The 26,418-nt window shown below is 53.0% G+C and overlaps 3 protein-coding genes across 7 annotated transcripts in view; all 3 read left to right on the top strand.

Moving 5' to 3' along the window:
• Window positions 1–1,376: 1,376 nt before the first annotated feature.
• Window positions 1,377–12,607, top strand: EDC4 (enhancer of mRNA decapping 4). Of its 3 annotated transcripts, XM_012534287.3 has the most exons (29): window positions 1,377–1,659; window positions 4,012–4,168; window positions 4,572–4,683; window positions 4,985–5,084; window positions 5,351–5,540; window positions 5,647–5,794; window positions 5,884–5,988; window positions 6,323–6,432; window positions 6,515–6,598; window positions 6,691–6,786; window positions 6,880–6,982; window positions 7,103–7,283; window positions 7,378–7,450; window positions 7,546–7,637; window positions 7,713–7,900; window positions 7,990–8,093; window positions 8,186–8,339; window positions 8,678–9,111; window positions 9,196–9,300; window positions 9,385–9,537; window positions 9,623–9,659; window positions 9,793–9,970; window positions 10,073–10,228; window positions 10,334–10,449; window positions 10,535–10,700; window positions 10,787–10,973; window positions 11,066–11,285; window positions 11,678–11,841; window positions 12,075–12,607. In XM_012534287.3, exons 1-29 carry the CDS (start codon window positions 1,575–1,577, stop codon window positions 12,265–12,267), a joined length of 4,191 nt encoding a protein of 1,396 aa, XP_012389741.1. In that variant the 5' UTR covers window positions 1,377–1,574; the 3' UTR covers window positions 12,268–12,607. The 3 variants fall into 3 exon arrangements, with proteins under 3 accessions (XP_012389741.1, XP_049559920.1, XP_049559921.1); XM_049703963.1 differs by having other exon boundaries at window positions 9,793–10,228; XM_049703964.1 differs by lacking the exon at window positions 1,377–1,659 and adding an exon at window positions 1,704–1,905 and having other exon boundaries at window positions 7,701–7,900; window positions 9,793–10,228.
• Window positions 12,608–12,994: 387 nt separating this feature from the next.
• Window positions 12,995–14,439, top strand: NRN1L (neuritin 1 like). Its single transcript, XM_049703635.1, has 4 exons — window positions 12,995–13,070; window positions 13,339–13,345; window positions 13,738–13,953; window positions 14,071–14,439. Exons 1-4 carry the CDS (start codon window positions 12,995–12,997, stop codon window positions 14,354–14,356), a joined length of 585 nt encoding a protein of 194 aa, XP_049559592.1. The 3' UTR covers window positions 14,357–14,439.
• Window positions 14,440–18,805: 4,366 nt separating this feature from the next.
• PSKH1 (protein serine kinase H1) overlaps window positions 18,806–26,418 on the top strand; it is a 34,994-nt gene continuing 27,381 nt past the window's right edge. For all 3 annotated transcript variants that reach the window (XM_004273178.4, XM_033434197.2, XM_033434196.2), the window contains exon 1: window positions 18,806–18,944. The gene's annotated coding sequence lies outside the window, so the exon portion shown is untranslated. The remainder of the gene's footprint in view (window positions 18,945–26,418) is intronic.

Genomic DNA, 26,418 nt, shown 5'->3' with positions numbered 1-26,418 from the left:
CTCAGCAAGGCCAAGTATGAGCAGAGGTTTGAGGGAGAAGGGCCTGTTCTATCCACAGAAGGGTCAGGATCACATCCAGTGTGCCCTGTAAATCCCAAGCCAAGCAGAGGGCAGCTCTGATGCTGTACCATCTGCTGTGGATATCATTACCCAAAGGGGAGTAACTCGAACAGCCAGCCTCCAATGCCCATGGAGCCAGGCCCGGTTGGGTTGGAGTATAGATTTAGAACTACGAAAGAAAGCATTCTGAGTTTGAGGGATTTAGGTTCTAGGATTTCTCACCCCTGAGACCTCTGCAAGGCATCTCTAGGCCTCCTCCAATTCCCTCCCTGACCACACACACACACCTTCACACTATCTTCAAATCCCGGGAAGTCTCAGCTGTTGGGGCAGTTTCTGCTCCTCAGTTTTGGGGACAAGCCTTGCCTAGTACAAATCTAGCCCTTGAGCCCTGAGACCTTGGTGGTGTAAAACTCGTGGCAAGGTAGCAACCACAGGCTAGAACCAAACCCAGGACTTGGGCTGATGCCCTGTTAGGGGTTTTAGGATTGGTGAGGGCACCACAGCTTTGCCTGACCTGCACAGCCCCCTTCCCTCCTGCACTATGGATGGAAGCCAAGGACTTCCTCAGACCCCCACTGGTTGCCTGGCTACACTGGGCACTGGGCTGGATGATGTGCTGTTTGAAAGGACAGCATACTCAGGAGATTTCAATGGGGCTGATTTCTTGGCTGCTGTGTATTTGGGGGGTGGAGTTTGGGGAGAGAGGTAGAAACCTGCTGCCTCTTAAACCACCCTGTATAAAATCTGCAATACAGCTTTTCCATGTATCTGTGCCTGAAATGTCTGCAATAAAGAGGTGTTTGTAAACTATGGTTCCTTTCTTTTTGCCTGAGGGTGCCAGGTCATGCAGGGGGATGCTGGGAGACGTTAGGGAACAATGTGATGTTTGTGGTGGGACCATCTCCTCTGCCCTTGCAATTCCGGGGTCCGTGACTTCACGGGTCCCCTCAGGTCTTGGGTTACACTGACCCACTTACCAAAGGGGAAACCGAGGCTCCTACCAATTTAGCTTGCTCCTGGGGCATCTGAGGGATTCAGCTTGGGCAACCAAATTGACCCGGTCCTAGGCCCACCATGAGCCCATGCTTTGAGAGTGGACATGGACCGGGCGGGATATCCTGAGGCAAGTAGGGCGCTTTGGGCGGTCCAGTAGGTGGACATTTGCTCTGCCTCAGCCTCAAGGAACTCCCCAGACCCTACTAGCGCAGGGGCAGGACCGCGGTAGGGGCGGGCTCCGGGAGGGGCGAAGCGTCCGACCCCCAGCCCGGAACCTTTCTTCTCCGCTCTGCTCAGGTTCCGGGAGCCGAGTCTGGGGCGGGCCGGAAGTGGAGGCGGTTGGTGGGGTTGGCGGGGCTCAGGGACGCGGCGCGGGTGGCGGTTTGCGAGCTTTGGGTGGACCGAGTGTAGTGACTGGTCCCACTGTCTGGTGCTGGCGGGGTAGTGTTCAGCTGGACGGTGCGCGGCGGCGGCGAACGAACGCGGCGCGGACCCGGGCGCCCGCGGCTGGGCCCATGGCCTCCTCCTGTGCGAGCATCGACATCGAGGACGCCACGCAGCACCTGCGGGACATCCTCAAGCTGGACCGGCCCGCGGGGGGTGAGCCGGAACGGTGGGGGTGGGTCCTTGGTGAGCGGGCAGAAGGGCGGTGCGGGCCTCGGCCACCCTCATGGCCCTCGGGTCACTCAGGACCGGCTCTGCATCCTCCCGGCTGGTGAGGGCAGACGAGGGTCGGAGCGGCAAATCCCTGAGCGTGCTTGCTGAAGGGCGCAGACCCCTGGGTGCAATCCTGCCCCATCCCGGAGCCGGGCCGTTCTGCCTCGTCCTTCAGCGTCTCGGCTGAAGGTGAGGCACCTTCTCTGAATTCGCAGAGCCCACCAGGTGTCCTGGCCGCAACGTCTCTAGTCTTCCTGGGACTGGCCCGGGTTCCCTACCCTTTTGCCATAGTTCAGAGGCCTAGTCTGGGCTCTGTATGCGGAGTTCTGGATCTAGACCTAGGCGCTGTAATGAAGAGCCGCTGATCTCCCTATGCAACTTGCCCTTCCTTCTGGAATACAGACTCTAGGCATGCGATTCTGAAACTGATTTTCAGGAGGACGGTGACCACCCCCAATTCCGTGTCCTCTTTGGGTTTAAGGCAAATCACAGACTGCACAGTCCTGATTGGATCTACAAACATCTGCAAGCCCTAGTTTACGTCCATTCGTTTAAACTTTTCTTGGGTTTGCAGTGGTACCTCAGCTGCTCCTGCCCTCAGTGAGCTCCTAGGACACAGAGCTAACAAGGTGTAATATAATGCTCTTCTCATTGAAAGAGAGAAGTGTTTGGCACTGTGATGGGGATAGGGTGGGTGGGGTGGGGGCTGGAGAATGCCTGAGAACAGATCTGAGAGAAGAGCAATTTTTAGGCTAGGTCTTGTAATATGGAGAGGGGCTTGGGTGTCAGGAAAGACATTCTGCAAAGAGGAAATAGCATATGTGAAAGTACCAAAGTTTCATGGCAGGTTCAGGGACCTGTGAAATGTTGTAGTGGTTGAGAGACTGGCTGGTAATGGAGGTGTGGATGTGCAGTGGCCAGAGCTGAGAATTGGTGTTTCCTCAGACCCTGTTCTGAAACCTGCTGGAAGGCCCAAACTGGTTCCCTTTGGAAGCAGGCACTGGTGCTCACTCCTGGGTTTAGCTAACCTCTAATCTCTGAGAAAATCTATCTGCTGCCTGGAACCACCAAACCCTTTTCCCCAGGCCTGGAGTGTGTGCTCCTTGGACTCATGGGCTTGGCCTGGCCCTCTCATGCTTATTAGCTGCTAGCAAACTAGTCTTCACAAAGGTTTGGTAGAGCCTGGCATGGGTAATGTGTAGCTTGTTTGTTTGTCCTCATGGTAGCCTGCCTGGAAAGGAGAGTGGTCAGCTTACCCCTGAGCAGCTAAGGTGGCTGTGATGCAAGTGAGGTGGTCCTCTTAACTCTTTGCTTACTGACTGGTACTTGATTCCCCTGTTTGCCAAGTAGCCCTTGCTTGTCTCCTCTCACTGGAGGACCATGTGAGACCCCAGGCAGTTTTGTGACTAGAAACTTGTCATATTCCTTGAATATGAGGCCTTACTCTCCTTGCTACCTGGGAGTTTTGGAGTAGTGTCTGAACCTATGAGGGTGCTTGAAACACAGCCAATGGTAAACAACTGAAAAGCTGTCTTTCCTGATTGCACACCCTACCCCATAATTTCTCTACTCTTTGTCCAACTCCTTCATGTCCATTCCTCCAGGGTGGCTTCTTCTGAGCCATTTCCATGTCAGGCAGTCTCCTTCCTTTCTTACTTCCACATCTTATCATGTTTTTCCATGCCTTAGAAGCCCACCCTCTCTTCTCCAACCCCTCCACTACTTTGATGTAGGCCCTGGTATCTCTCACCTGGATTCTCAACTATCCTGCATGCTACTTTAGAGCAGTCAGTCCTCTGGCCATAGCAGATCATGTCACTTTCCTATTTAAAACTTTTGTGGCTCTCATTACCACAGGGAAAATCTAAGCACCCTAGCCTCATACCCGAGACCTCTGCAGCCTTGTTTTCCCTCCATCCTTCTCATGTTTGTGTGTTCTAGCCACGCTGGCTCTGATGGCACCTCCTCTGTAGAGTCTGTCCTGACCCTTCCCATGTCCTCCAAGTACACAGAGTCCCTCTGTACTGACCCAGGCCTGAGTATTAATTGGACTCAGAGCATTCTTATACCCTTCCCTCAGGTAGAAGAGCTTCATGCTCATCCTTGGTCCTAGCATGCATTAGGTTCACCATCAGTGTTTATGGAATAAAGGTTGAACAAAGGGCCCTCCTCGCCACTGATTAGCCTTGTTGAGTGTTCCTAGAGCACCTCATGGTTCTTGAGTGAAGCTCTGCAGGAGGAGAGGCCAGGGGGCAGGTGGAATAACTTCATCAGAGTGGCCCTTTCTGTCTCTAGGTCCCAGTGCAGAGAGCCAGCGACCATCTAATGCCTACAATGGAGATCTCAATGGGCTCCTGGTCCCAGACCCCCTCTGCTCAAGTGATGGTACTTCAACAAACAAGCCTGGTCTCCGAGCCATGCCTCCTATTAACCTGCAGGAAAAGCAGGTCATGTGAGTGTCTGGGAGATGGCAGTGGTGGTGATGGGGTCTTTGAGGCGTTTGTGAACTAAAGGCATAAGGTGAGGGGAGAGGGTCTAGCAGCCTCTGCTGCTTCCCCACTAGATGACCTGGGGTGGAACACTTAACCTGAGTTTGCACTAGGATGAGGGGCAACGACAAGCTAAAGGGCTTGGCCTGGATCTGAAGTTTGGGCACCTGGTTTAGCATGGAAGTAGGGCCATTCCCAAGGAGGGAGGTGAGCAAGGGAAGCTGTAGGTTTGGGGACCAGTGAACCAGGCAGAGTTGGGCATCTGGGACTTTACACTTTCACCAGAGTGTCTGTATCTTCTCCCCCCAACCCTGCCCATCGAGACTTTGGGTGGACAAGAGTCACGCTATGCACCCCTCCCCCCAGCTGCCTCTTAGGAGACGACAGTTCCACCTGCATCGGAATTTTGGCCAAGGAGGTGGAGATTGTGGCCAGCAGTGACTCTAGCATCTCGAGCAAGGCACGGGGGAGCAACAAGGTGGGCACCAGGATGTCATGGCATGTATAATGGATGGGGCACACTTAGGCTGTCCCTCCCCCATTCCATGCTGCCAGTACCTATGGGGACTATCCTGACAGACAGGTAGTGTATCCCAGTCTCAGGAAGCCAGGGTTGGCTGCCAAGTCTCTGTGGGAATCTGGCCCCAAGAATTGTGAATGGGTGGCTGGGCCTGCGCATATGGCCTCTACTGTCCCCAGGCATGCTGGGGGCTACCTCAGCTCCAGGAAAGCTGCCCCAGCCCTCGATTTCTATGACCTTCCTCACTCTTGATTCTCAGGTGAAAATCCAGCCCGTCGCCAAGTATGACTGGGAGCAGAAATACTACTATGGCAACCTGATTGCTGTGTCCAACTCTTTCTTGGCCTATGCTATTCGGGGTGAGTAGGCACAGTACAGAGGAGGGAGGTGTTCTGCTAGTAGCCCCAGAGATGCAGCTCTACTGTCCAGTCACTCAGCCCACTCAGACCGTAGAGGTATAATGGAAGGCTTGTCTGTGCTGGCCCCAGCTCTGCCAGGCCTTCTGGAGCCGAGTGAGAAAACAGAGAGAGACTGGTAGTGGCAGAGAGGCAGGCAAGGGCAGGGCTTCTCTGCTGCTGCCTGGGCCTAGATACTTATTCATGGCCTACCGCTCTCCTGATTCTAGCTGCCAACAACGGCTCAGCGATGGTACGGGTGATCAGTGTCAGCACTTCAGAGAGGACCCTGCTCAAAGGCTTCACAGGCAGTGTGGCTGATCTGGCCTTTGCACACCTCAATTCCCCACAGCTGGCCTGCCTGGATGAGGCAGGCAACCTGTTTGTGTGGCGCTTGGCCCTGGTTAATGGCAAAATTCAGTATCCTTTCCCAGGGTGGGATGGGGGACTGAAGAAAAGTGGGCGGAGCTGGGTCTGCCAGACGTACATCATTATCCACCTGCCTAGCCCTTAACACCCTGCTCAGAGAAGAGATCTTGGTCCATATCCGACAGCCAGAGGGCACTCCACTGAATCACTTCCGCAGGATCATCTGGTGCCCCTTCATCCCCGAAGAGAGTGAGGACTGCTGTGAGGAGGGCAGCCCAACGGTGGCCCTGTTGCATGAGGACCGGGTGAGGGGGCTGGGCCTGGGGGGAAAGGAGGGGACCAAGTAGCAATGGTGTGGTCATGGGCTGAACGCTCACCTCCCTGTACCTGCTAGGCTGAGGTGTGGGACCTGGACATGCTCCGCTCCAACCACAGCACCTGGCCCGTGGATGTCAGCCAGATCAAGCAGGGCTTCATCGTGGTAAAAGGCCACAGCACAGTAAGCCTGCAACTGACTGCCTTTGCTGCCCTCCTCTCCCCACCCCTTTATGTCCCTCATCTATTCCCTGTTCTCACAGCTGCCCACATAGCTTTCTAGCACTCTGCCATGGGTGCTCGGAGCACAGAGGGACCCGTCTCCTGTGGCGCTCACACCTAACCATGCACCCTATGGAGCTGGTTTTCTCTACAGTACCCCGCCCCCATTCATTGTCTTTCATACAAACACGCAGATCCGCTTTGGGTCAGCCTAGCTCACTGCCATCCTCACCTGAGGAGGACTTGCTCCCACCTCTAGTCAGGTGGCAAAGCAAGGCTTTTTGGGTTCTTCCCAGTGCCTAAGTGAAGGGGCCCTCTCACCTGATGGGACTGTCCTGGCTACCGCTAGTCATGATGGCTTCGTCAAGTTCTGGCAGATTTACATTGAGGGGCAGGATGAGCCAAGGTAAGGTGGAGCCTGAGGGCCTGGGCTCTCCCAGGTAGGAGATCAGATCACCCACTCAGGCCACTCATATACCTGCCTGCAGGTGTTTGCACGAGTGGAAGCCTCACGATGGGAGGCCCCTCTCCTGCCTCCTGTTCTGTGACAACCACAAGAAACAGGATCCTGAGTGAGTGAGTGGGCAGGCAAGAGGGTGGTGGGCTGGACTTTGGGCTCCCAGCAGGGGCCCAGCCAGCCACTCAGTGCCTTGTTGCTTTGCAGGGTCCCCTTCTGGAGGTTCCTTATTACTGGTGCTGACCAGAATCGGGAGCTGAAGATGTGGTGCACGGTGTCCTGGACCTGCCTGCAGACCATTCGGTAAGCAGGGGCTGTGGGGCTGGGCAGGGGCAGGGTTGGGTTCCTTCCTCCCTCTCAGTCTCATTCATCCTGCCTCGTGGCCACCCCCTCCAGCTTCTCCCCAGATATCTTCAGCTCAGTGAGTGTGCCCCCAAGCCTCAAGGTTTGCCTGGACCTCTCAGCAGAATACCTGATTCTCAGCGATGTGCAACGGAAGGTGGGCTGCAGTGGGGACGCTCTGGGCAGAGCTGATATCATCAGGGAGGACAAGGGTGTGTGTGGCACATCCACATCTTCCCAGCCCCTGAGCTCAGCTGTGAACTCGCTACCTGTGCAGGTCCTCTACGTGATGGAACTGCTGCAGAACCAGGAGGAGGGCCGTGCCTGCTTCAGCTCCATCTCTGAGTTCCTGCTCACCCACCCTGTGCTGAGCTTCGGTATCCAGGTTGTGAGTCGCTGCCGGCTGCGGCACACTGAGGTGCTGCCAGCCGAGGAGGAGAATGACAGCCTAGGGGCTGGTGAGCTGCTCAGGGTCAGGGATGTGTGTTGGGATGTAGGGGAGTGCTGAGGCTCAGAGGGCCAGGGGCTTAGTCGTCCACATTGTCCTTGCAGATGGGACCCACGGAGCTGGTGCCATGGAGTCTGCAGCTGGTGTGCTCATCAAGCTCTTTTGTGTGCACACTAAGTGAGTGTGCTGGGGAGGCCCGCCTGTGCCCTGTCTGTGCCCCTCCCTACCCTGCTGACTCTGACTCTCATATTCTCCCCCTGCTCTCCCTGCAGGGCATTGCAAGATGTACAGATCCGCTTCCAGCCACAGCTGAACCCTGACGTGGTGGTCCCGCTCCCTACACACCCTGCCCATGAGGACTTTGGTGAGTTGGGGGTGACAGGAAAGCAGGTTCTGACTGGAGTCTGAGATCTGACTCAAGTGGCAGCTTTTCCCACAGCATTTGGAGAGTCTCGACCAGAACTGGCTTCTGAGGGCCTGGGATCGGCCACTCACGGCTCCCAGTCTGACCTCCGACGCATCGTGGAGCTGCCTGCACCTGCCGACTTCCTCAGTCTGAGCAGTGAGACCAAGCCCAAGCTGATGACACCTGACGCCTTCATGACACCTAGCACCTCCCTGCAGCAGGTATGCTGCGGGCAGAGTGTGGGGCACAGGGAGGGAGGCCCTGGGAGTGCCCCCCACAGCCACAGCCCTTGTTCTCCACATCTCCCCAGATCGCTGCATCTCCCAGTAGCAGCAGCAGCAGCAGCAGCAGTTCCTCTCTTACGGCGGTGTCTGCCATGAGCAGTACTTCGGCCGTGGACCCCTCCTTGCCCAGGTGAAATGAGGGTCAGAGTTAGGGCGTGTCAGGGGCTGGTGCCAGGTGATGCCAGGCTCTGGCTGCTTACACTTCATCCTTCCTGCCAGCAGGCCACCTGAGGAGCTGACCTTGAGCCCCAAGCTACAGCTGGATGGCGGTCTGACAATAAGCAGCAGTAGCAGCCTGCAGGCAAGCCCACGTAGCCTCCTGCCTGGCCTGCTCCCAAGTCCGGCCGACAAATTGCCTCCCAAAGGGCCTGGGCAGGTGCGTATGTGGGTGTGTGTGAAGTGCAGTATAGAAGGTATATGGGAGTGGGAAGCCTGGCGGCAGTCTCCTCTCACAGCACCCTGTCTTCTGGTCCTGCTCTTCCTCAGGTGGTCCATGTTTCCCCTGAGGGTATCTCAGCCCCCGGTGTCCTTGGAGGGCAGATCCTCAGCCTTTCCATCCCCACCTCCTCTCCTCCTGGGCTGCGGCCATTTTTGACCTTCCTCCCCCTTCCCTGTTGTCCCATCTCTCATCACTACACACACCAGTGCTTCGTCTCTGTACTCCTTTTACTCCTACTTCCCACCACCTAAGTTCCCACCTTTGGCCTACCTCAGGTGCCTACTGCTGCCTCTACACTATCCCTGGAGCTGCAGGAAGTGGAGCCCCTGGGGCTACCCCAGGCGTCCCCCAGCCGCACCCGCTCCCCCGATGTTATCTCCTCGGCTTCCACTGCCCTGTCCCAGGATATCCCTGAGATCGCATCTGAGGCGCTGTCCCGTGGCTTTGGCTCCTCCGCTCCGGAGGGCCTGGAGCCAGACAGTATGGCCTCAGCTGCTTCAGCACTACACCTGCTGTCTCCACGGCCCCGGCCGGGACCCGAGCTTGGCCCCCAGCTTAGCCTGGATGGAGGCCCTGGGGATGGAGATCGGCATAGTACCCCTTCCCTCCTGGAGGCAGCCTTGACCCAGGAGGCCACGGCCCCTGACAGTCAGGTCTGGCCTACGGCACCAGACATTACTCGTGAGACCTGCAGCAGCCTGGCAGAGAGGTGAGGAGCTTAGGAGTGGGAAATGTGCTGATGGTAGGGGCTTCAGATAGAGTCATCCACTGCTGAGTTGGCCTGTCCCCCCAGCCCCCGGAATGGCCTCCAGGAAAAGCACAAGAGCCTGGCCTTTCACCGACCACCTTATCACCTGCTACAGCAACACGACAGTCAGGACGCCAGTGCCGAGCAAAGGTAGGCACCACCCCGCACCGTTCCTCTCACAGGGAGGGCCAACAAGTGGGTAGGTGCCTATTTCTCTCCCTGCCCTTCCCACAGCGACCATGATGATGAGGTGGCCAGCCTGGCCTCTGCTGCAGGGGGTTTTGGCACCAAAGTTCCCACTTCACGTCTTCCTGCCAAGGACTGGAAGACCAAAGGATCCCCTCGGGCCTCACCCAAGCTCAAGCGAAAGGGCAAAAAGGATGACGGGTAGGACGGGTCCTGGGGCCAGGGAGAGGGGTGGTCTTCAGGCTGCCTGCTTGACATGGCCTGAGGTGCTTCTCCTCTGTGGCAGGGATTCGTCCGTGGGATCCCGGCTCACAGAGCACCAGGTGAGCGAGCAAACACCCTTTCTGCTTCTGGGACTCCTGCCTGTGGGGGTGGGGTAGGGTCCAAGCCTTCCCCTGGTCTGGTGTGTGGGGTTGGGCGGGGCGGGCTTCATGTGACTGTTGGTGTTCCTGGCAGGTGGCAGAGGCCCCTGAGGACTGGCCAGCACTAATTTGGCAACAGCAGAGAGAGCTGGCGCAGCTTCGACACAGCCAAGAAGAGCTGCTACAGCGTCTGTGCACCCAACTTGAAGGCCTGCAGAGCACCGTCACGGGCCACGTAGAACGTGCCCTAGAGTCACGGCACGAGCAGGAGCGTATCCTTGTGGGCAGTGGCACAGCATGGGGCGGCAGCAGCATTCTTGGCCCAGGAAGGGATATGGGACCTGCTGCAGCCCTGTTCCTTAGCTACAATGCAGAGCGGCGACTGGAGCGGGCACTGGCCGAGGGACAGCAGCGTGGTGGGCAGCTGCAGGAGCAGCTGACGCAACAGCTGTCCCAAGCGCTATCTTCAGCTGTGGCTGGGCGGCTGGAGCGCAGCATACGGGATGAGATCAAGAAGACGGTTCCTCCATGTGAGTTTTGCATGGAGACTTCTGGGTGGGCCAGATGGGAGTGGGGCCCCCTACCTGTCAAGCTTCTTCTCATGGCTCTACCTTTCCCTCCTCACCCTGTCCCAGGTGTGTCTAGGAGTCTGGAGCCCGTGGCAGGCCAACTGAGCAACTCAGTGGCCACCAAGCTCACAGCCGTGGAGGGTAGCATGAAAGAGAATATCTCCAAGCTGCTGAAGTCCAAGGTGCTATGGGACCCAAGGTGAGGGAGGTTGGTGGTTGGTGGGCTTGGGCTCAGCTTTCAACTCAGGCCCCTTCCTCCACCCCCAGAACTTAACAGATGCCATTGCCCGAGCAGCCGCAGACACGTTACAGGGGCCGATGCAGGCCGCCTACCGTGAAGCCTTCCAGAGCGTGGTACTGCCCGCCTTTGAGAAGAGCTGCCAGGCCATGTTCCAGCAGATCAATGATAGCTTCCGACTGGGCACACAGGAATGTGAGTAGGGTCATATGCCCCAAGAAGGGAAGGGCTATCGTCTTCTCCCTACCATCCCTCTCATGGCCCCCATGGTCACTTCTCAGACTTGCAGCAGCTGGAGAGCCACATGAAGAGCCGAAAGGCACGAGAACAGGAGGCGCGGGAGCCCGTGCTGGCCCAGCTGCGGGGCCTGGTCAGCACGCTGCAGGGAGCCACGGAGCAGATGGCGGCTACCGTGTCCAGCAGTGTTCGGGCTGAGGTGCAGCACCAGCTGCACGTGGCTGTGGGCAGGTGTGTGGGCAGGGCACTGAGCAAGGTGGTGTGTTTGGAAAGGGCCAGACCCAACTGCCTGTCAGCCTCATCTCCCTCACTTGCCTTTGCAGCCTGCAAGAGGCAATTTTAGCACAGGTGCAGCGCATTGTTAAGGGTGAGGTGAGTGTGGCACTCAAGGAGCAGCAGGCTGCCGTCACCTCTAGCATCATGCAGGCCATGCGCTCAGCTGCTGGCACACCTGTCCCTACCACCCACCTCGACTGCCAAGCCCAGCAAGCCCATATCCTGCAGCTGCTGCAGCAGGGCCACCTCAACCAGGCCTTCCAGCAGGTAAGCCGGGCACTAAGCCCAGATAGAGTCAGGAGTCTCCTGACAAGGCTCACACATCATACATTCCACTCTACCCATCATGCTTTGGGTGGTCTGGCCTCAGCAGACTCTTTTTGGTTCTCTTTGGCCTCCAGGGCATTTCCCTTGCTCTTCCCTCTGTCTGGACCCTGGATCCCTTTCTTCCTACCTCAGTCTACCTTGTTTCAGAACCACCCTTCTCAGGAAAACTTTCCTGATTCCCTAGAGTAACAACACAGCCCTACAGTGCTCTCTCTGGGCCCCAAAGCATCCCCCTCAGGATGCCCTACTCTGGTCATCCTCTCCCAGGCCACATAGCCAGACAAGCAGGCATTCCATCCTGACATTAGCTATAAACTCTGTTCTCTACTCAGGCCCTGACAGCTGCCGACCTGAACCTGGTGCTGTACGTGTGTGAAACTGTAGACCCAGGCCAGGTGTTTGGGCAGCCACCTTGCCCCCTCTCCCAGCCTGTACTCCTTTCACTCATCCAGCAACTGGCCTCTGACCTTGGCACTCGAACTGACCTCAAGCTCAGGTGAGTGGGCATAGTCAGGGACTAGGGCTGTGGTAAAGGGCGGGGAGCAGTTCAAAGCAGCGACTCCCACTCCTGCCCGACTCCCCTCCTTAATTTTCTCCACCAATCCCCTCTGTCCCCACCCATCACAGGCTTTGAGGCCTCCATTATCAGCCTCTGGGCCTCATTGCCACCAGGGGGCACTCCTCTCTGCTGGAGGTCACCTGTAGCCTGTCCTTTTCCTAAACCCCCAGCTACCTGGAAGAGGCTGTGATGCACCTGGACCACAGTGACCCCATCACTCGGGACCACATGGGCTCCGTCATGGCCCAGGTGCGCCAGAAGCTCTTCCAGTTCCTGCAGGCGGACCCACACAACTCACTTGGCAAAGCGGCCCGGCGTCTCAGCCTCATGCTGCACGGCCTTATGACCCCCAGCCTCCCTTAGCTCAGCCTGCCTTGCCCAGGATGGGGTGGCACTGAAGGTCAGCAGACAGGCCTAGGCCAAAGCAGGGTCATGTCTGCCCTTTACCTGCTCAGGCTCCCACCTCTGGCGTGTTTGATGGGGATAGCACTGGCTATGGTCTATAGGTTGTGGTAGCCAGCAGGTTTAGGCTGGGCCCAGGGTGGGTATTGTGCCTTCTTGGGTTCTGCCATGCCTGGAGCATGACCCCTGAGATTATGACACCACTTTAGTTGAATTTTCCATGTTCCTTTTTACCACCAGTTTGGTTCTTTTTGTTTTTGAAAAACATTGAGAAATTCAATTAAATGCTTTTGGAATAAAATGGAGTATGTGTATGCTTTTCTTTGGCATGACTTTGATAACTGCCCTTTGTTACCTGCCCCCTCTCCTGGAGCTCTGTCTAGGCCAACCCACCCCAGGGCCCTGGACACCCACCCTCATCTGCCCAACTGCCTTCCCAGATCTCCGCTCTCCATCTCTGAGGCAAGGCAAGGGCCCTGGGATCAGCTCAGCACCACCCCGAGCTCCTGGGTTCTCCTCTCTGGAGTCCCTCCCTTCTTTGCCTATCTGAACTGGGGGGCGGGGCTGCTGGCTGGTTTGAGCTCCACCCTCAGCCCCCATCCAATCACAGTTCCTCCTTCTGGGGGCTGGGCCGAAGGGCTGCACTCCAAGCTGCCAGCTCTGGCACTAGGCTCCCAGCCCAGGGAAGATGTGCTGCCGCTTCTGTCACCGCTGGCAACCGCTCTGTGCACTGGGGCTGTTGCTGCTGCTGCTGCCGCCCCTTGGTGAGTGCCGGCGTGCTGGACCCAACCCAGTCCACACACCCCCTCCCCAGGCTGGGTGTAGGTTGTGTGGGAGCTGAGGCACAGCCCTCCTGAGCGCTGAGAGTCAGGGTGGAGAGGAGGTGAGGGCTCCAGGGAGGGATTGTGTGCCAGTGGCTTCAGGATGTAAAGTGAGGGTGGGAACTGAACCCTAGTTTCGGAGGGAAGAACCCCCAAATTCCACAGTCCCCATCCTGATAAGGGGAGACTTGACCTCTTGCGGGACTCCCAGACCAACCGTGGGATCTCTGAGGTCCTTAGGGTCGAACCTGGATCCCAACCCCCTCTATTCTGCCCTACCCGTCAGAAAACACCTGTCTCTGGGGAGGGGATGGAAAGGCCAAACAAAGATTGTCTAGGCTGCAGAGAAACTGGAAGTTGCCAGGGGACCTGCCTCCTTTCACCATGTCCATACTCTCATTTGGACCATTCTCACCTGACCTGGGACCCAGCAGCTCGGAAGAAGAGCCAACTCCTGGGACGAGGCTTCTCCTTCCCCCATCCCCACCTATCCTGTCCAGGTCTGCCTAGAAGGGGGCAGAGGCAGGTGGTCCCCAGATGTGCCCCTTAGTTCCCTGGGGCACCCCTTTCACGCTGAGTCACGTCCCCAGAACGCTCCCTGGTAAACAAGCCCCTGGGGTTTGGCGGCGAGGGGCGGGGATGGTGAGGGCACGCCACCTCATCCTATCAACTATTCTCCACCCCCACCCCCGGTCCTTGTATCTCCCCTGGCAGCAACTACAGCGGTCCCAGGCCGCTGTGACACCATATACCAGGGCTTTGCCGAGTGTCTCATCCGCTTGGGGGACGGCATGGGCCGCGGAGGTGAGCTGGAGAGCGTCTGCAGGTACGGGCAGGCGTGAGGGCAGCAGCCCAACCCCACACCCTTGGGGTCTGAACCTCTTCCCTCCCATTCCAAAGCCCCCTGCCCCACCTGATTACCCTAACCCCACACCCTTGACAGGTCTTGGAATGATTTCCACACCTGTGCTTCGCGAGTCCTGTTGGGCTGCCCTGAGGAGGCCGCTGCCGTGTGGGAGTCACTACAGCAAGAAGCTCGCCGGGCCCCACACCCAGATAATTTGCACACTCTGTGCGGCACCCCTGTACGCCTTCAGGAGCACGGGGCGGGCCCAGAGACCAACCAGGAGACGCTGCGGGCGACAGCGCCAGCACCCACTCGGGTCCCCGAGCCCCCTCTGCTGGCGGCTGCTTTGGCACTCGCCTGCCTCCTGGGTCCTCTGGCCTAGCCGGTCTGGCCGGGTAGCAGCGTGTCCCCCCACCCCGCCCCCCCTGCCCCCCCCCACCCGCCCCGTCTCGAAAGCGCTCGGCTTTCATTAAACGTATTTATATTTGTACCAAGCTCCTTCCTTTCTTTCCACTGTGGCCCACCTGGCTGGGGTGGAGGCCTCAAGAAGCTGATCCCCAGGACGAGATGGGCGGGCTGAAGACCACCATAGGGGACTCAGTCTTTCTCTTCACAAACACTCATTTCCCAGGGGCAGTGCAGAGCTTTCCATTGCCAGCAGGTTCCAAGACTTCTGGTGGTGACCCAAGATGTGTGGGAATGCACATATTTCTCTGTTCTCCCGGGCTGGGAGAACTCCTAGCCCTACCTGCCCCTCCTGTCCTGGCCCCTAGGGGCCATGTGAGGTGATAGAGTGTCCGCACCCCCACCCTCAGCCAGTCCACCCCCCTCCCCAGGTTCTTTCCAGTTTCCAGGCTCCTGTCCATCTCACCTCCTCTTCCCTCTGCTGAACTACCACCTTAGCCTTCAAGACACAGTTCAGATTAAGTACCCTTTCCTCTCCTTCTCTGGGGTCCTGATTAATCTAAGGGGAGCCTGTTCCAGAAGATGGGGAGCCCCCATTGGAGTCTACATTCAAGTACCTGAGGTGACCTGGAGCTGCAGAAATTGGGGTCACGATGAGGGTTCCTCTGGCCTTACGCTCTCCACAAGCTTGTTCTTTGAGAAGAGGTGTGCAGCGTGAGGTCAGAACAATCCCGGAAGGCTTTCTGGAAGCACAGAGGAGCCCCAGTTCATCATGGTGGAGAAGAAGAGCAAGAATCAGAACGGGCAGAATCCTGAGGGAAGGAGGAGGCCTCAGAGAGGGTGAGACCCTCTATTGATCAGTCATCTACTGTCCCTGCCAGGACCCTCTTCCAAGCCATCACCCCACGACTTGTGTGGGCACTGCCATGGCCTCCTCACTGGCTTCTACTCTCACTCCCTCCACTTTATTCTCCATTTTCTAAATTGAAAAACTGATCCTGATATTAAACTCCTTTTCATTGTCTATAAGGCCCTATGTAAGCCAGCTATGTTTATATATAGGACATTTTATTCAGTCTACTCCTTCAACTCCCCCTCTATAGTAGCACAGAGGAGTGATCTACCTACTCAGTCCTTGGGTTAAGGGGAGGTTTCAGAGAAGGACCATGATAGAGGGTGATAGGAGGTAAGGATACAAGACTTACAAATGGTGGAGGAGAACTGGGGCTGAGTTGGAGAGGACTTTACAAGAGGGGCCCAGGCAATCAGCTGGGAGGGGAGGAGGGGTGGGAGTCCAGAACTTGGCAGGCCAGGTTTGCACTAAAGCCCATGCTGGGAGGTTGTTGGCCCTAGGACAGAATCAGGCCTGATAGGACCCTTGACTAGGCTCCAGGGTGACAGGTGCCTCCAGAGACCTCCACCCTACTTTATCATGTAGGAGCCCTACTTCAGCAACGCTTCCCAAACACCCTCCCATTCCAGTTAGCTAAGATGCCTCAGTTAACTCACTCTCTGCCCTGTCTTTTCTCCTGTACTTCATTCACCTGTATTTTTATCCCCACTTCTCTCTCTCTCATCCATTCCTTACCCATCTCACATCACCTGAAGGAGAAGGTTCAGGAAAAAAACCCTCCCAGATCCACCCCCTTTGACCACCAGTATCTTCCAGAAGGAAAGGCCAGCCTTTTATTCTTTGTACATCTATTCTCTGTGCTCAGAATAACCTTCCTCATTTCCTCCTGGTGGACTCCTACTTCTTGTTCAGTATCACCTACCGCCTCCCTAACCCTGACTCCAAGCTGAATCAGAAGCCTCCTTCAGGTCCACAGAGCTCCTGGGCTTTCTTCTGTCTCTGTACGGATAACACTGGTTCACTGGCTTCTTACTGTCTGGGTCTAGGTCAGAATTCCCCACTCTGGATTCCCCAAGTGTCCTCTTTGTGTCTCTAGCACCCAGCCTAAGGCTGGGTATAAAGAGTGTACTTGTGGGAGTGCGTGGAATGAAAAACAGAATTGCTAAATCCTGCATAGGAAGTGTTACAGTCAGCAAAAGCTTGGACTGAGAATGACTTCAGTATGGAGGATGTGTCTTCTTGGGGCAGCCCTCTTAACCTGAGCATACTATTTGGAGGGATGGTGCTGGGGCTCCAAACCCCAAAAGTCTTTCTAGAACCACTCTTACTCTTGGTGGGTGGCCAGGAGCAGGCCGCTTCCAGGAGCAGGGGCTCGATTGTGTTGGCCAGCCATCAAAGGGATTACCATCCTCCTGCTGTGACCTACTTTCCCCTGGTTTTTGCCCCCTAAGTCCCTGCTCTTCCCTGGAATTGAGTGACCTGGAGTGTGTGCAGGGGGGTGGGGTTGGGGACAGAATCTGCTCTCTGGCCAGGGGCTTAAGAGCTTTGTGTGTTTTATCCCAGAGCTGCAGGAAAGGGGTGGGCAGAGAGCCAAGTGGGCTGAGCCCTAGACACAGCTGCCCAGGCTAGAGCATCATGATAATGGTGCTTCTCATGTTTGCAGCTCTGCAGACATGGAACAGCTTATTGTTCAGGGGAGAATCTGGGGGTTGGATATCCTGAGCCCAGTCCCCTCTGCATCAATATACCTCTTCATCTCAGGGCCCCCGTGTTCTTCACCAGAGCCCAGGCCAGCACCTTCCATAGCAAGGGCTCAATAAACATTTATTGAATTAATTTGCTGAATGTCTGTAAAATAGAGGTGTTGTGTGGATTTCTAAGCCCCATCAACCCTGGAATTCTATATTATTTTCAACCCTCACAATAACTGTGAGGTCAAGACTATGATCCCCATTATACAGATAAGAAACATGAAGCTTAAGGAGGGGAAGATGTCTTGCTTAAGTTCAGTTCACACAACTGTGGAAGTGTCAGAGCTGGGATATGATCCCAAGTTTGATTGGCCCCTAAGTTCATTCCCTTAAGCATCACACTAGACATATGGAAATAATTTTTTAAGTTTTCTTTTTCCTTTTTATTTATTTTATTTTTGGCTGAGTGGCCTGTGGGATTTTAGTTCCCTGACCAGGGATTGAACCCACGCCCCCTTGCAGTGGAAGCATGAAGTCTTAACCACTGGACCACCAGAGAAGTCCCTAAAGGTTTCTTTTTTAATAAAATCTTTTATGAAGCCCTACTACATAAAACAGACTGTGATATTTTATTGGTGTTAATATATGTTTAGGTTTAAAGTATACCATTAGCTTATACAGTTAAAGACAATTCCATGTATGAAGTAAGGGCTCAATAAAGATTTTAAGAAATGAACAGACTGCAATGAGGAAGATGTATGGAGATTACAATCCCATCATCACTCAAAAGTAGTTGTGGCCAGGGGGGTTAAGGTGATGGACTAGAAATCCATTGGGGTTTCCCTGCGCAGGTTCAAATCCTGCCAAACTATGCCACCTTTCCCTTATGGTGATCCCTATTGAGTCACAGCCAGTTGGGGAAGAATGCTGTTGCCTTAAAGAAAGAAACTGGGTTGTTCTCCAGCCCTGCTCTTTATGGTTGCTCAGTGAAAGACTCCACCAAGCACGTGGATTGTGCCCCAATAGTAAATATAAGGTAAGTAATAAAAATATTATTAAAGAAGGGAAAAAAATCCCCTTATTACTTGAGACACTTATTTCCCCCCCATCTCCACCCCGAATCTGGGTTGATTGTAAAGTTAAGTGAGATAATTCTGACCCTATAGCGGAATTGTTAATGGTAACAATTTTTCTTTAATCTACTTGTTTTGCAGCCTCAGGATATACTAAATTTAGTAACAATAAAAACAACAATAATTAAACTGTTACTCTGAAGTTGGCCCCAAACTAATCTCACCTATTCTCGTTAACCATTTGCAACTCCAATGTGATGGAGGTCAAATTCAACATATGAGTGCCTGAATTATTTTAATTTCAGTTAAAAAAATAATTTGTTAATTAAATTTACACCGATCCTTTCCGGAGTTCCAGAGGCACTTCCAGAAACCTCCTGAAATGCACTACGTCCCCAACCACGCACTATATTATTATTTTATTTTTGGCCGCGCCCCGCGGCATGCGGGATCTTAGTTTCCCCACCAGGGATAGAACCCGTGGCCCCTGAATTGGGAGTGCGGAGTCTTAACCTCTGGATCTCCATGGAAATCCACCCAACCTCGCACTATAAAGCGCCCTGTCCCCAACCTGAATCTTGAAACTTTCTCCCTACTTCCCACGGTGCCTACCCCAAACCTAAGGTCGAGACACTTGGAGCGACACAGAGACTCACCTCCTACTCCCGAAGAGAGCCCGACCCCGCCCTGAAGGCGTTGACTGGCAAGCCACGCTCGGAGAGCCGCCAACCACGTAGCCCGGCCCTCTCGAGTCCGCCCCTGTCCCGCCCCGTGGGCGGCCCGGATTTGTTTTGGCGTCAAGAGCGCGCTGTGATGACGCCACGACGCTGACGCCTGAGGATGGCGGCGGCGGCGGCGGCGGCGGTGTTGGTGGTCGGGGCTGTGTCCGCGGCCCGGAGAGGGTCAGCACAGTCGCCCGGACGCCGAAGAGCCCGCCGCCCGCGCGAGGTGAGGCGGCCCGGCCAGGACCGACGGCCCCATGGGCGGGAGGGGCTGACGAGCTGCAGCCACGGTCGCTTCCTGGAGCACTGGGCCCGTCCCTGCCCAGCCCAGAGCCCTCGGCCTGTGCCCGCTGCGCCGGGGCCTAGGGGGAGTGGGTAGCAGGCCAGGCGATGGCTGCTTGGGGTCCCTGGTGTCCGAGGCTTGACTGGCCTTGAAACATGCTGCTGCGCTGGGTAGCCCGTCTCTGAGGCCCCAAGGGCCAGGTGGACGTGGTCAGCTGTCCTGCCAGCTGTTCAACCAGTCGACATCGGTCAGGGTGAACCAACCTGGTTGTCCTCACTACCTTCTCGTGTCTGGCACCTACTCCACACCTCCTCTGTTGCTACTGAACGACAGGGTCGGGGGGCAGCTAGTCTCTTCCTTGTTCAGGCTGGGGAAAATCACACCTGAGTCCAGCCGGGTCGCCTGCTTTGTAACCCAGTTATCCCTCTGCTTTTATAAGGGGACGCCCAGCTCCCCCACGCTCACTCCCTCTCCTGAAACTGTGAAGTGATAATTCCCACTTGAAAATCTGAATAAGTCCTTCATTGCCTAAAACTGGCTCCTTGGTACCTGCAGGGTAAAGGCCAAACTTCATAGCAGGGCATTCAGGGCTCTTCATAATCTGGCATAACCCCGAAGTTAACACCTGGGCACTTCTGTCTCCTGCATACATAGTTTGTTGTTGGGGGTATGTACATCTGCCGTTAGCTCTGTGTTTTAACACCCTTTCGCTTTAGATACGCAATTTTCTCACTTTGTACTACTCTTTTTTTCCCCACCCCCACCTCCACCCACCAGTTTGGAAAATTTACATCTGTCCTTTAAAATCCACCTTAGATTTAATTTCCTTGGAAAAGCCTCCCTTCACATGTAACCATTGACTCCTCTGTACTTCAATTCATGTGACTACTGTTGGAGTTTACTGTGTTGTGTCACCTGATGGTTGGCCTGGGGATTGTCTCTTCTGTCTGCATATCAGTGTCTGGCTCTGTGCTTGGCATAAAGTAGGAGCTGAGTCAACTGTGATGGGTTGCTGATTTAAGAATGGATATAGATTCAGCTATACTACTGAGCACATATCAGGGGCCAGGACCTGAGATGAGCACAGCAAATGCGAGTGTCCTGTTTGCACATTCACACATGTGCATGTGGTAGGTGGTACAGCCTTGTCAACCTGATGATCTAAAATCTCCTAGGGTGGTTTTTCAAAATACAAATTCAAGAGTTTCATTTTCTGAGATTTTGATGCAGAATATCTGGAATCTGGTAGGAATCTGTATTTTTTTTTTTTTTTTGCGCGGTACGCAGGCCTCTCCCTGCTGTGGCCTCTCCCGTTGTGGAGCACAGGCTCCGGACGCGCAGGCTCAGCGGCCATGGCTCACGGGCCCAGCCGCTCCGCAGCATGTGGGATCTTCCCGGAACGGGGCACGAACCCGTGTCCCCTGCATCGGCAGGCGGACTCTCAACCACTGCACCACCAGGGAAGCCCGGAATCTGTATTTTTTTAAAACTCTCCAGGTGACTTTACTATGCTCCTTAGTTGAAAATCTTTGTCATTACTCCAGGAAACTGTTGTGTCTTTGTCCAGTGGGAAGGGCCAGCTGTGCCTTGTAGCACACAACTGCTGTTGCAGTCTCATTTCCCATATCTTGGGGAGGCAGGATGATTTGGTGGTTAGAAGTATGGGGTTTGGAATAAGAAAGACTTTGATTCAGTTCTTGATTTTTATGAGATCTTGAGGTTCTTTGAGTCCTAGTTTGCTCATCCCATAATAGGAATAATCATGCCTACTTTATGTGGTTGCAGAGAGGAGTGAGAATGCATATAAGACGCTTAGCACAGTTGAAACTTAGGAAATGGAAGCCACAGTTATTACTAATGGCTGTTCTTCCCAGGGTTTATCCCATGTCAAAAGGGGATCTCATCTTAGTAAGCCTGTTTGCTCTTCAGACTGAGTCTTGTGTAGGAAGCTACCTTATGTTATGCGATTTCCTTGAGGTAATTTCTGATCATCAGAGATAGCTCTGACAAAACTGCTTCTACTCAGGGCAGTTGCAGTTGGCCACTACCCTAGAAAAGATGTGGATTGCTGACTCACTGGAGGGCGGGTTTGCTGAATAAGTATGTTGTCCAGGTCTAATTGCAATTCTTGTTAAGTTGTGTAAATGAGCTAAAGAAAGTGCAGCTTTCAGGAAACCTGTTTGCCTCTTACAATGAGCTAGAGCTGAGCCTCACTTGGAATGGAATACCCCAGAAGATCGTAGTTTGCCTCTTACAATGAGCTAGAGCTGAGCCTCACTTGGAATGGAATACCCCAGAAGATCCTAGTGTCTGTGAAATCTGAACTAGATACTGGGGTTCTCTGTCACTCACAAGTTCATCGTTAAGTGAGTGAGACTTTGGTTTAGCCGTCTGTTTTTACTTTGTAAGTGTGAGCATGTTATTTGGGCACTTTTTTTTTTTTTTGCGGTACGCGGGGCTCTCACTGTTGTGGCCTCTCCCGTTGCGGAGCAGAGGCTCCGGACGCACAGGCCCAGCGGCCATGGCTCACGGGCCCAGCCACTCCGCGGCATGTGGGATCTTCCTGGACTGGGGCACGAACCCGTGTCCCCTGCATCGGCAGGCAGACTCTCAACCACTGCGCCGCCAGGGAAGCCCTGTTTGGGCAACTTTGATCCTCTCCATTGCTTCCTAACTGTGTGGTGTGAAGTGGCTATAGGTGTGCCAAAGTACTGACCCTTAAGCTTTGAGATAGCTGAGAACAGCTGTCTCCATTGGCCCAGGGTGCACAGAGAAAAATTTGAGAAGTACAGCCCTGGAAGAAAGGAAACAATTCCGCTTGTTGAGAGCTGGAGAGAGACTTATTTATTTGAACTTTCTTTTCTTCCAGGAATCTTACTCAGTAAGTATTAAGCCAATTTGTGTTGGCTAGGTCATCACTGAGCTAATTCTTGGTACAGCCCTCTGTTGCCATGGCATCTCATGTGATGCTAAAGTAGAAAAGTGTGCTGTTTTCATTTGCTAGAGGAAAATTATCACAGAGGGACCCCTTCCAGGCTGCCAGCCTTGAAGTGGCCTCACAGGGCATCATAAGAGTAATGGATCAGGGGACACTTGGTGTGGAGCCATTTGGGCTGTAAGTTCCTTGAGAACAGATTATAACTGCCTTCTTTTTGTCTGTCACAGCCCCTGGCAGAGTTCCTGGCCCACAGCAGGAGCTCAGTAAATACTTATGGGTTGAACTTTGGGATTTTGGAAGGAGAACCCCAGGTACATTGCCAGAGGCTGTATTTCTGATGATGGGATGGGCAGTGGGTGGGATGTCTCAGATGGAGTTGAGGATCAGGATAAAATGAGGAGGACACGACAAACTGTTGAACTCTCCTTCTCTCAGCCCTAAAGCAGGAGTCTCTGCTCACCAGTTATTACCATGTAGAGCAGTGGTGCATAGAGTCTTTAAGAGGTGGAGTCCTGAGTTACTATATTCCAAAAAGAAGTTGTAACAATTCTTATTATGAAATGGTGTTAAAAGCTAAAACATTACGGAAGTGAATAATGAACTGTGTCTTTAGACACAAACACTAATCATTTTTAAAATAATTTGGTGTATATTTGGTATAATAATTTGGTGTATATTCCCCCAGCTTTTTTTCTTATGTATATACTAGTCTGTACATTTCTACAATATGTATTTATTTATTTATTTAAAGAAGATGTTGGGGTAGGAGTTTATTAATTAATTAATTTATTTTTGCTGTGTTGGTCTTCGTTTCTGTGTGAGGGCTTTCTCTAGTTGTGGCAAGCGGGGGCCACTCTTCATCGCGGTGCGCGGGCCTCTGACTATCGTGGCCTCTCTTATTGCGGAGCACAGGCTCCAGACGCGCAGGCTCAGTAGTTGTGGCTCACGGGCCTAGTTGCTCCGCGGCATGTGGGATCCTCCCAGACCAGGGCTCGAACCCTTGTCCCCTGCATTAGCAGGCAGATTCTCAACCACTGAGCCACCAGGGAAGCCCTACAATATGTATTTTTTAACTTTAAAAATATAATATGTGGTGATGACTTTAAAATATAGCAATAGCACAGAAGTATGTAATGTGAGAAGTAAGAGTCTCCCTTCCTTCCACCTGTTCCCCCGACATTCCCATACCCTAGAGACAGTCACTGTCAACAGCTTCTCTTCTACCTTTCCAGGATATTTTTTTCCCATGTATATGTCTATACCTTTTTAGAAATTTCTCATTAGACATATGCTTCACATACTCTTTTTTTTTTTTTTTGGCTGCAATACGCAGCATGCGGAACTACCCCGACCAGGGATTGAACCCCTGCCCCCCTGCAGTGGAAGCGCAGAGTTTAACCACTGGACCACTGGGGAAGTCCCTTCACAGACTGTTTCAAACTCCTTGGTACATCACAGACGTGGATACCAGTACAAAGCCAATCAAACTGACGGGTATCTTTCTTTGTCAATATATATGGATTTACCTCATTCATTTCAACAGCTGCAGAGCATTCCATTATGTGATTGTATCTTAGTTTATTTAATTATTTCCTTCCTGATGAATATTTGGGTTGTTTCAATTTTTTCATTATTATAAAGAATGGTTCCATGAGCTTTCTTTTGCAAATCTATCTTTGTGTACTTGTGGAAGTGGTTTTGTAGAATTATTTCTGAAAATGAAATTGCTGGGTCTTGTGTCAGTTTTCCTGTTTTAGTTTTCTAAACATTTATTTATTTATTTATTTTTGGCTGCATTGGGTCTTCGTTGCTGCACGCGGGCTTTCTCTAGTTGTGGCAAGCAGGGGCTACTCTTCGTTGTGGTGTGTGGGCTTCTCATTGCGGTGGCTTCTCTTGTTGCGGAGCACGGGCTCTAGGTGCACGGGCTTCAGTAGTTGCAGCATGCAGGCTCAGTATTTGCAGCACACGGGCTCAGTAGTTGCGGCACGCGGGCTCTAGAGCGCAGGCTCAGTAGTTGTGGTGCATGGGCTTAGTTGCTCTGCAGCATGTGGGATCTTCCCGGACCCATGTCCCCTGCATTGGCAGGCAGATTCTTAGCCACTGCGCCACAAGGGAAGTCCCAGTTCTCCTGTTTCAGAAAGCAGAATCGTGTGGTTCCCCCTAAGGTTGCAGAGGTCCTTGTTCAGGGTTTTGTTTTGTTTTTTTAAATCTTACTGAAGTATAGTTGATTTACAGTGTTGTGTTTAATTTCTGCTGTACAGCAAAGTGACTCAGTTACACATATATATTCTTCATATTCTTTTCCATTATGATGTATCACAGGATATTGAATATAGTTCCCTGTGCTATACGGTAGGATCTTGTTGTTTATCCATTCTATATATAGTAGTTTGCATCTGCTAATCCTAGACTCCCAATTCTTCCGTCCCCCCCGCCCCTTGGCAACCACAAGTCCATTCTCTATATTTGTGAGTCTGTTTTTGTTTCTTAGATATGTTCACTTGTGTCGTATTTTAGATTCCACATATAAGTGATATCATATGGTATTTGTCTTTCTCTGACTTAACTTTGCTTAGTATGATAATCTCTAGGTCCATCCATGTTGCTACAAATGGCATTATTTCATTCTTTTTAATGGCTGAGTAATATTCCATTCCATACACACAGACACAGACACAGACACACACACACACACACACACACACACACACACACACACCCATCTTTATCCATTCATCTGTTGATGGACATTTAGGTTGTTTCCATGTCTTGCCTGTTGTAAATAGTGCTGCTGTGAACATAGGGGTGCATGTATCTTTTTGAATTATAGTTTTTTCTGGGTATATGCCCAGGAGTGGGATTGCTAGATCATATAGCAACTCTATTTTTAGTTTCTTGAGGAACCTCCATACTGTTTTCCATAGTGACCGCACCAGTTTACATTCCTCCCAACACTGTAAGAGAGTTTCCCTTTTCTCCACACCCTCTCCAGCATTTATTATTTGTCATGTTTTTTGTTTTTGTTTTTGTTTTTTTTTGCAGTACGCGGGCCTCTCACTGTTGTGGCCTCTCCCGCTGCAGAGCACAGGCTCCGGACGCGCAGGCTCAGCGGCCATGGCTTATGGGCCTAGCCGCTCCGCGGCATGTGGGATCTTCCCAGACCGGGGCACAAACCCATGTCCCCTGCATCGGCAGGCGGACTCTCAACCACTGTGCCACCAGGAAAGCCGTGTCAATTTTTTAATGATGGCCATTCTGACTGGTGTGAGGTGGTACGTCACTGTTTTGATTTGCATTTTTCTGGTAATTAGCGATGATGAGCATCTTCTCAAGTGCCTATTGGCCATTTGTATGTCTTTTTAGGAGAAATGTCTATTTAGGTCTTCTAACCATTTTTCTTTCTTTTTTTAAAAAAAATTATTTATTTTATTTCTTTTATATTTATTTTTGGCTGCGTTGGGTCTTCGTTGCTGCATGCAGGCTTTCTCTAGTTGTGGTGAGGGGGGGCTACTCTTCGTTGTGGTGCGCCGGCTTCTCATTGCGGTGGCTTCTCTTGTTGTGGAGCACGGGCTCTAGGCATGCAGGCTTCAGTAGTTGTGGCACGTGGGCTTCAGTAGTTGTGGCTCACGGGCTCTAGAGTGCAGGCTCAGTAGTTGTGGCACACGGGCTTAGTTGCTCCGTGGCATGTGGGATCTTTGCGGACCAGGGCTCGAACCTGTGTCCCCTGTATTGGCAGGCGGATTCTTAACCACTGCACCACCAGGGAAGCCCTAACCATTTTTCGATTGGTTTGTTTGTTTTTTTGTTATTGAATTGTAGGTGCTGATTGTATAATTTGGAAATTAAGCCCTTGTTGGTCCTATCATTTGCAAATATTTTCTCCCATTCCATAGGTTGTCTTTTTGATTTGTTTATGGTTTCCTTTGCTGTGCAAAAGCTTATAAGTTTGATTAGGTCCCATTTGCTTATTTTTGATTTTATTTCTATTGCCTTGGGGAACTGATCTAGGAAAACATTGGTACGATTTATGTCAGATAATGTTTTGCCTGTGTTCTAGGAGTTTTATGGTGTCTTGTCTCATATTTAAGTCTTTAAGCCATTTTGAGTTTATTTTTGTGTGTGGCGTGAGGGTCAGGGGTTTTTATCTAAAGTGACAGACTTCTTTGCCTGCTATCCCTGCTTGCCTCGTGATGGTTAGAAGTGCTGTTTAGCAGTTACTTATTTCTGGGATTCCTGAGAGATTACTGCCTACTTCATTTTGATAGACAGTCTTTCAAAACATGGGAGCAGAATATAGAGATCTTTGCAGGCAAAAGGTTGTGAAGCTTTGCCGTGGAGAACGGTCTTAGGAGGTGTTATTGGAGTGGGCTGGGTGCCTGCCTGGGAGGCATCCACAGACTTCTGTGGCCGGGAAAATTGTTTCAGGATCCATCCCTGTCCTCTGCTCCTAGGCCCCTGGTCTCCCCACAGATGGGTCTG

Source organism: Orcinus orca, chromosome 20 (assembly GCF_937001465.1).
Source record: "Orcinus orca chromosome 20, mOrcOrc1.1, whole genome shotgun sequence".
Classification (NCBI taxonomy): domain Eukaryota; kingdom Metazoa; phylum Chordata; class Mammalia; order Artiodactyla; family Delphinidae; genus Orcinus; species Orcinus orca.
This window is presented reverse-complemented; position numbering and strand designations above follow the sequence as displayed.

Excerpts from the sequence above, each read along its gene's own strand:
- NRN1L (XM_049703635.1), top strand. The coding sequence starts at position 12,995 with ATGTGCTGCCGCTTCTGTCACCGCTGGCAACCGCTCTGTGCACTGGGG. Across the intron at positions 13,954-14,070 it reads GAGCTGGAGAGCGTCTGCAG|GTCTTGGAATGATTTCCACA; the intron begins GTACGGGCAGGC and ends CACCCTTGACAG.
- EDC4 (XM_049703963.1), top strand. The coding sequence starts at position 1,575 with ATGGCCTCCTCCTGTGCGAGCATCGACATCGAGGACGCCACGCAGCAC. Across the intron at positions 5,989-6,322 it reads TGGTAAAAGGCCACAGCACA|TGCCTAAGTGAAGGGGCCCT; the intron begins GTAAGCCTGCAA and ends GGTTCTTCCCAG. Across the intron at positions 8,340-8,677 it reads CTCCCAAAGGGCCTGGGCAG|GTGCCTACTGCTGCCTCTAC; the intron begins GTGCGTATGTGG and ends GGCCTACCTCAG.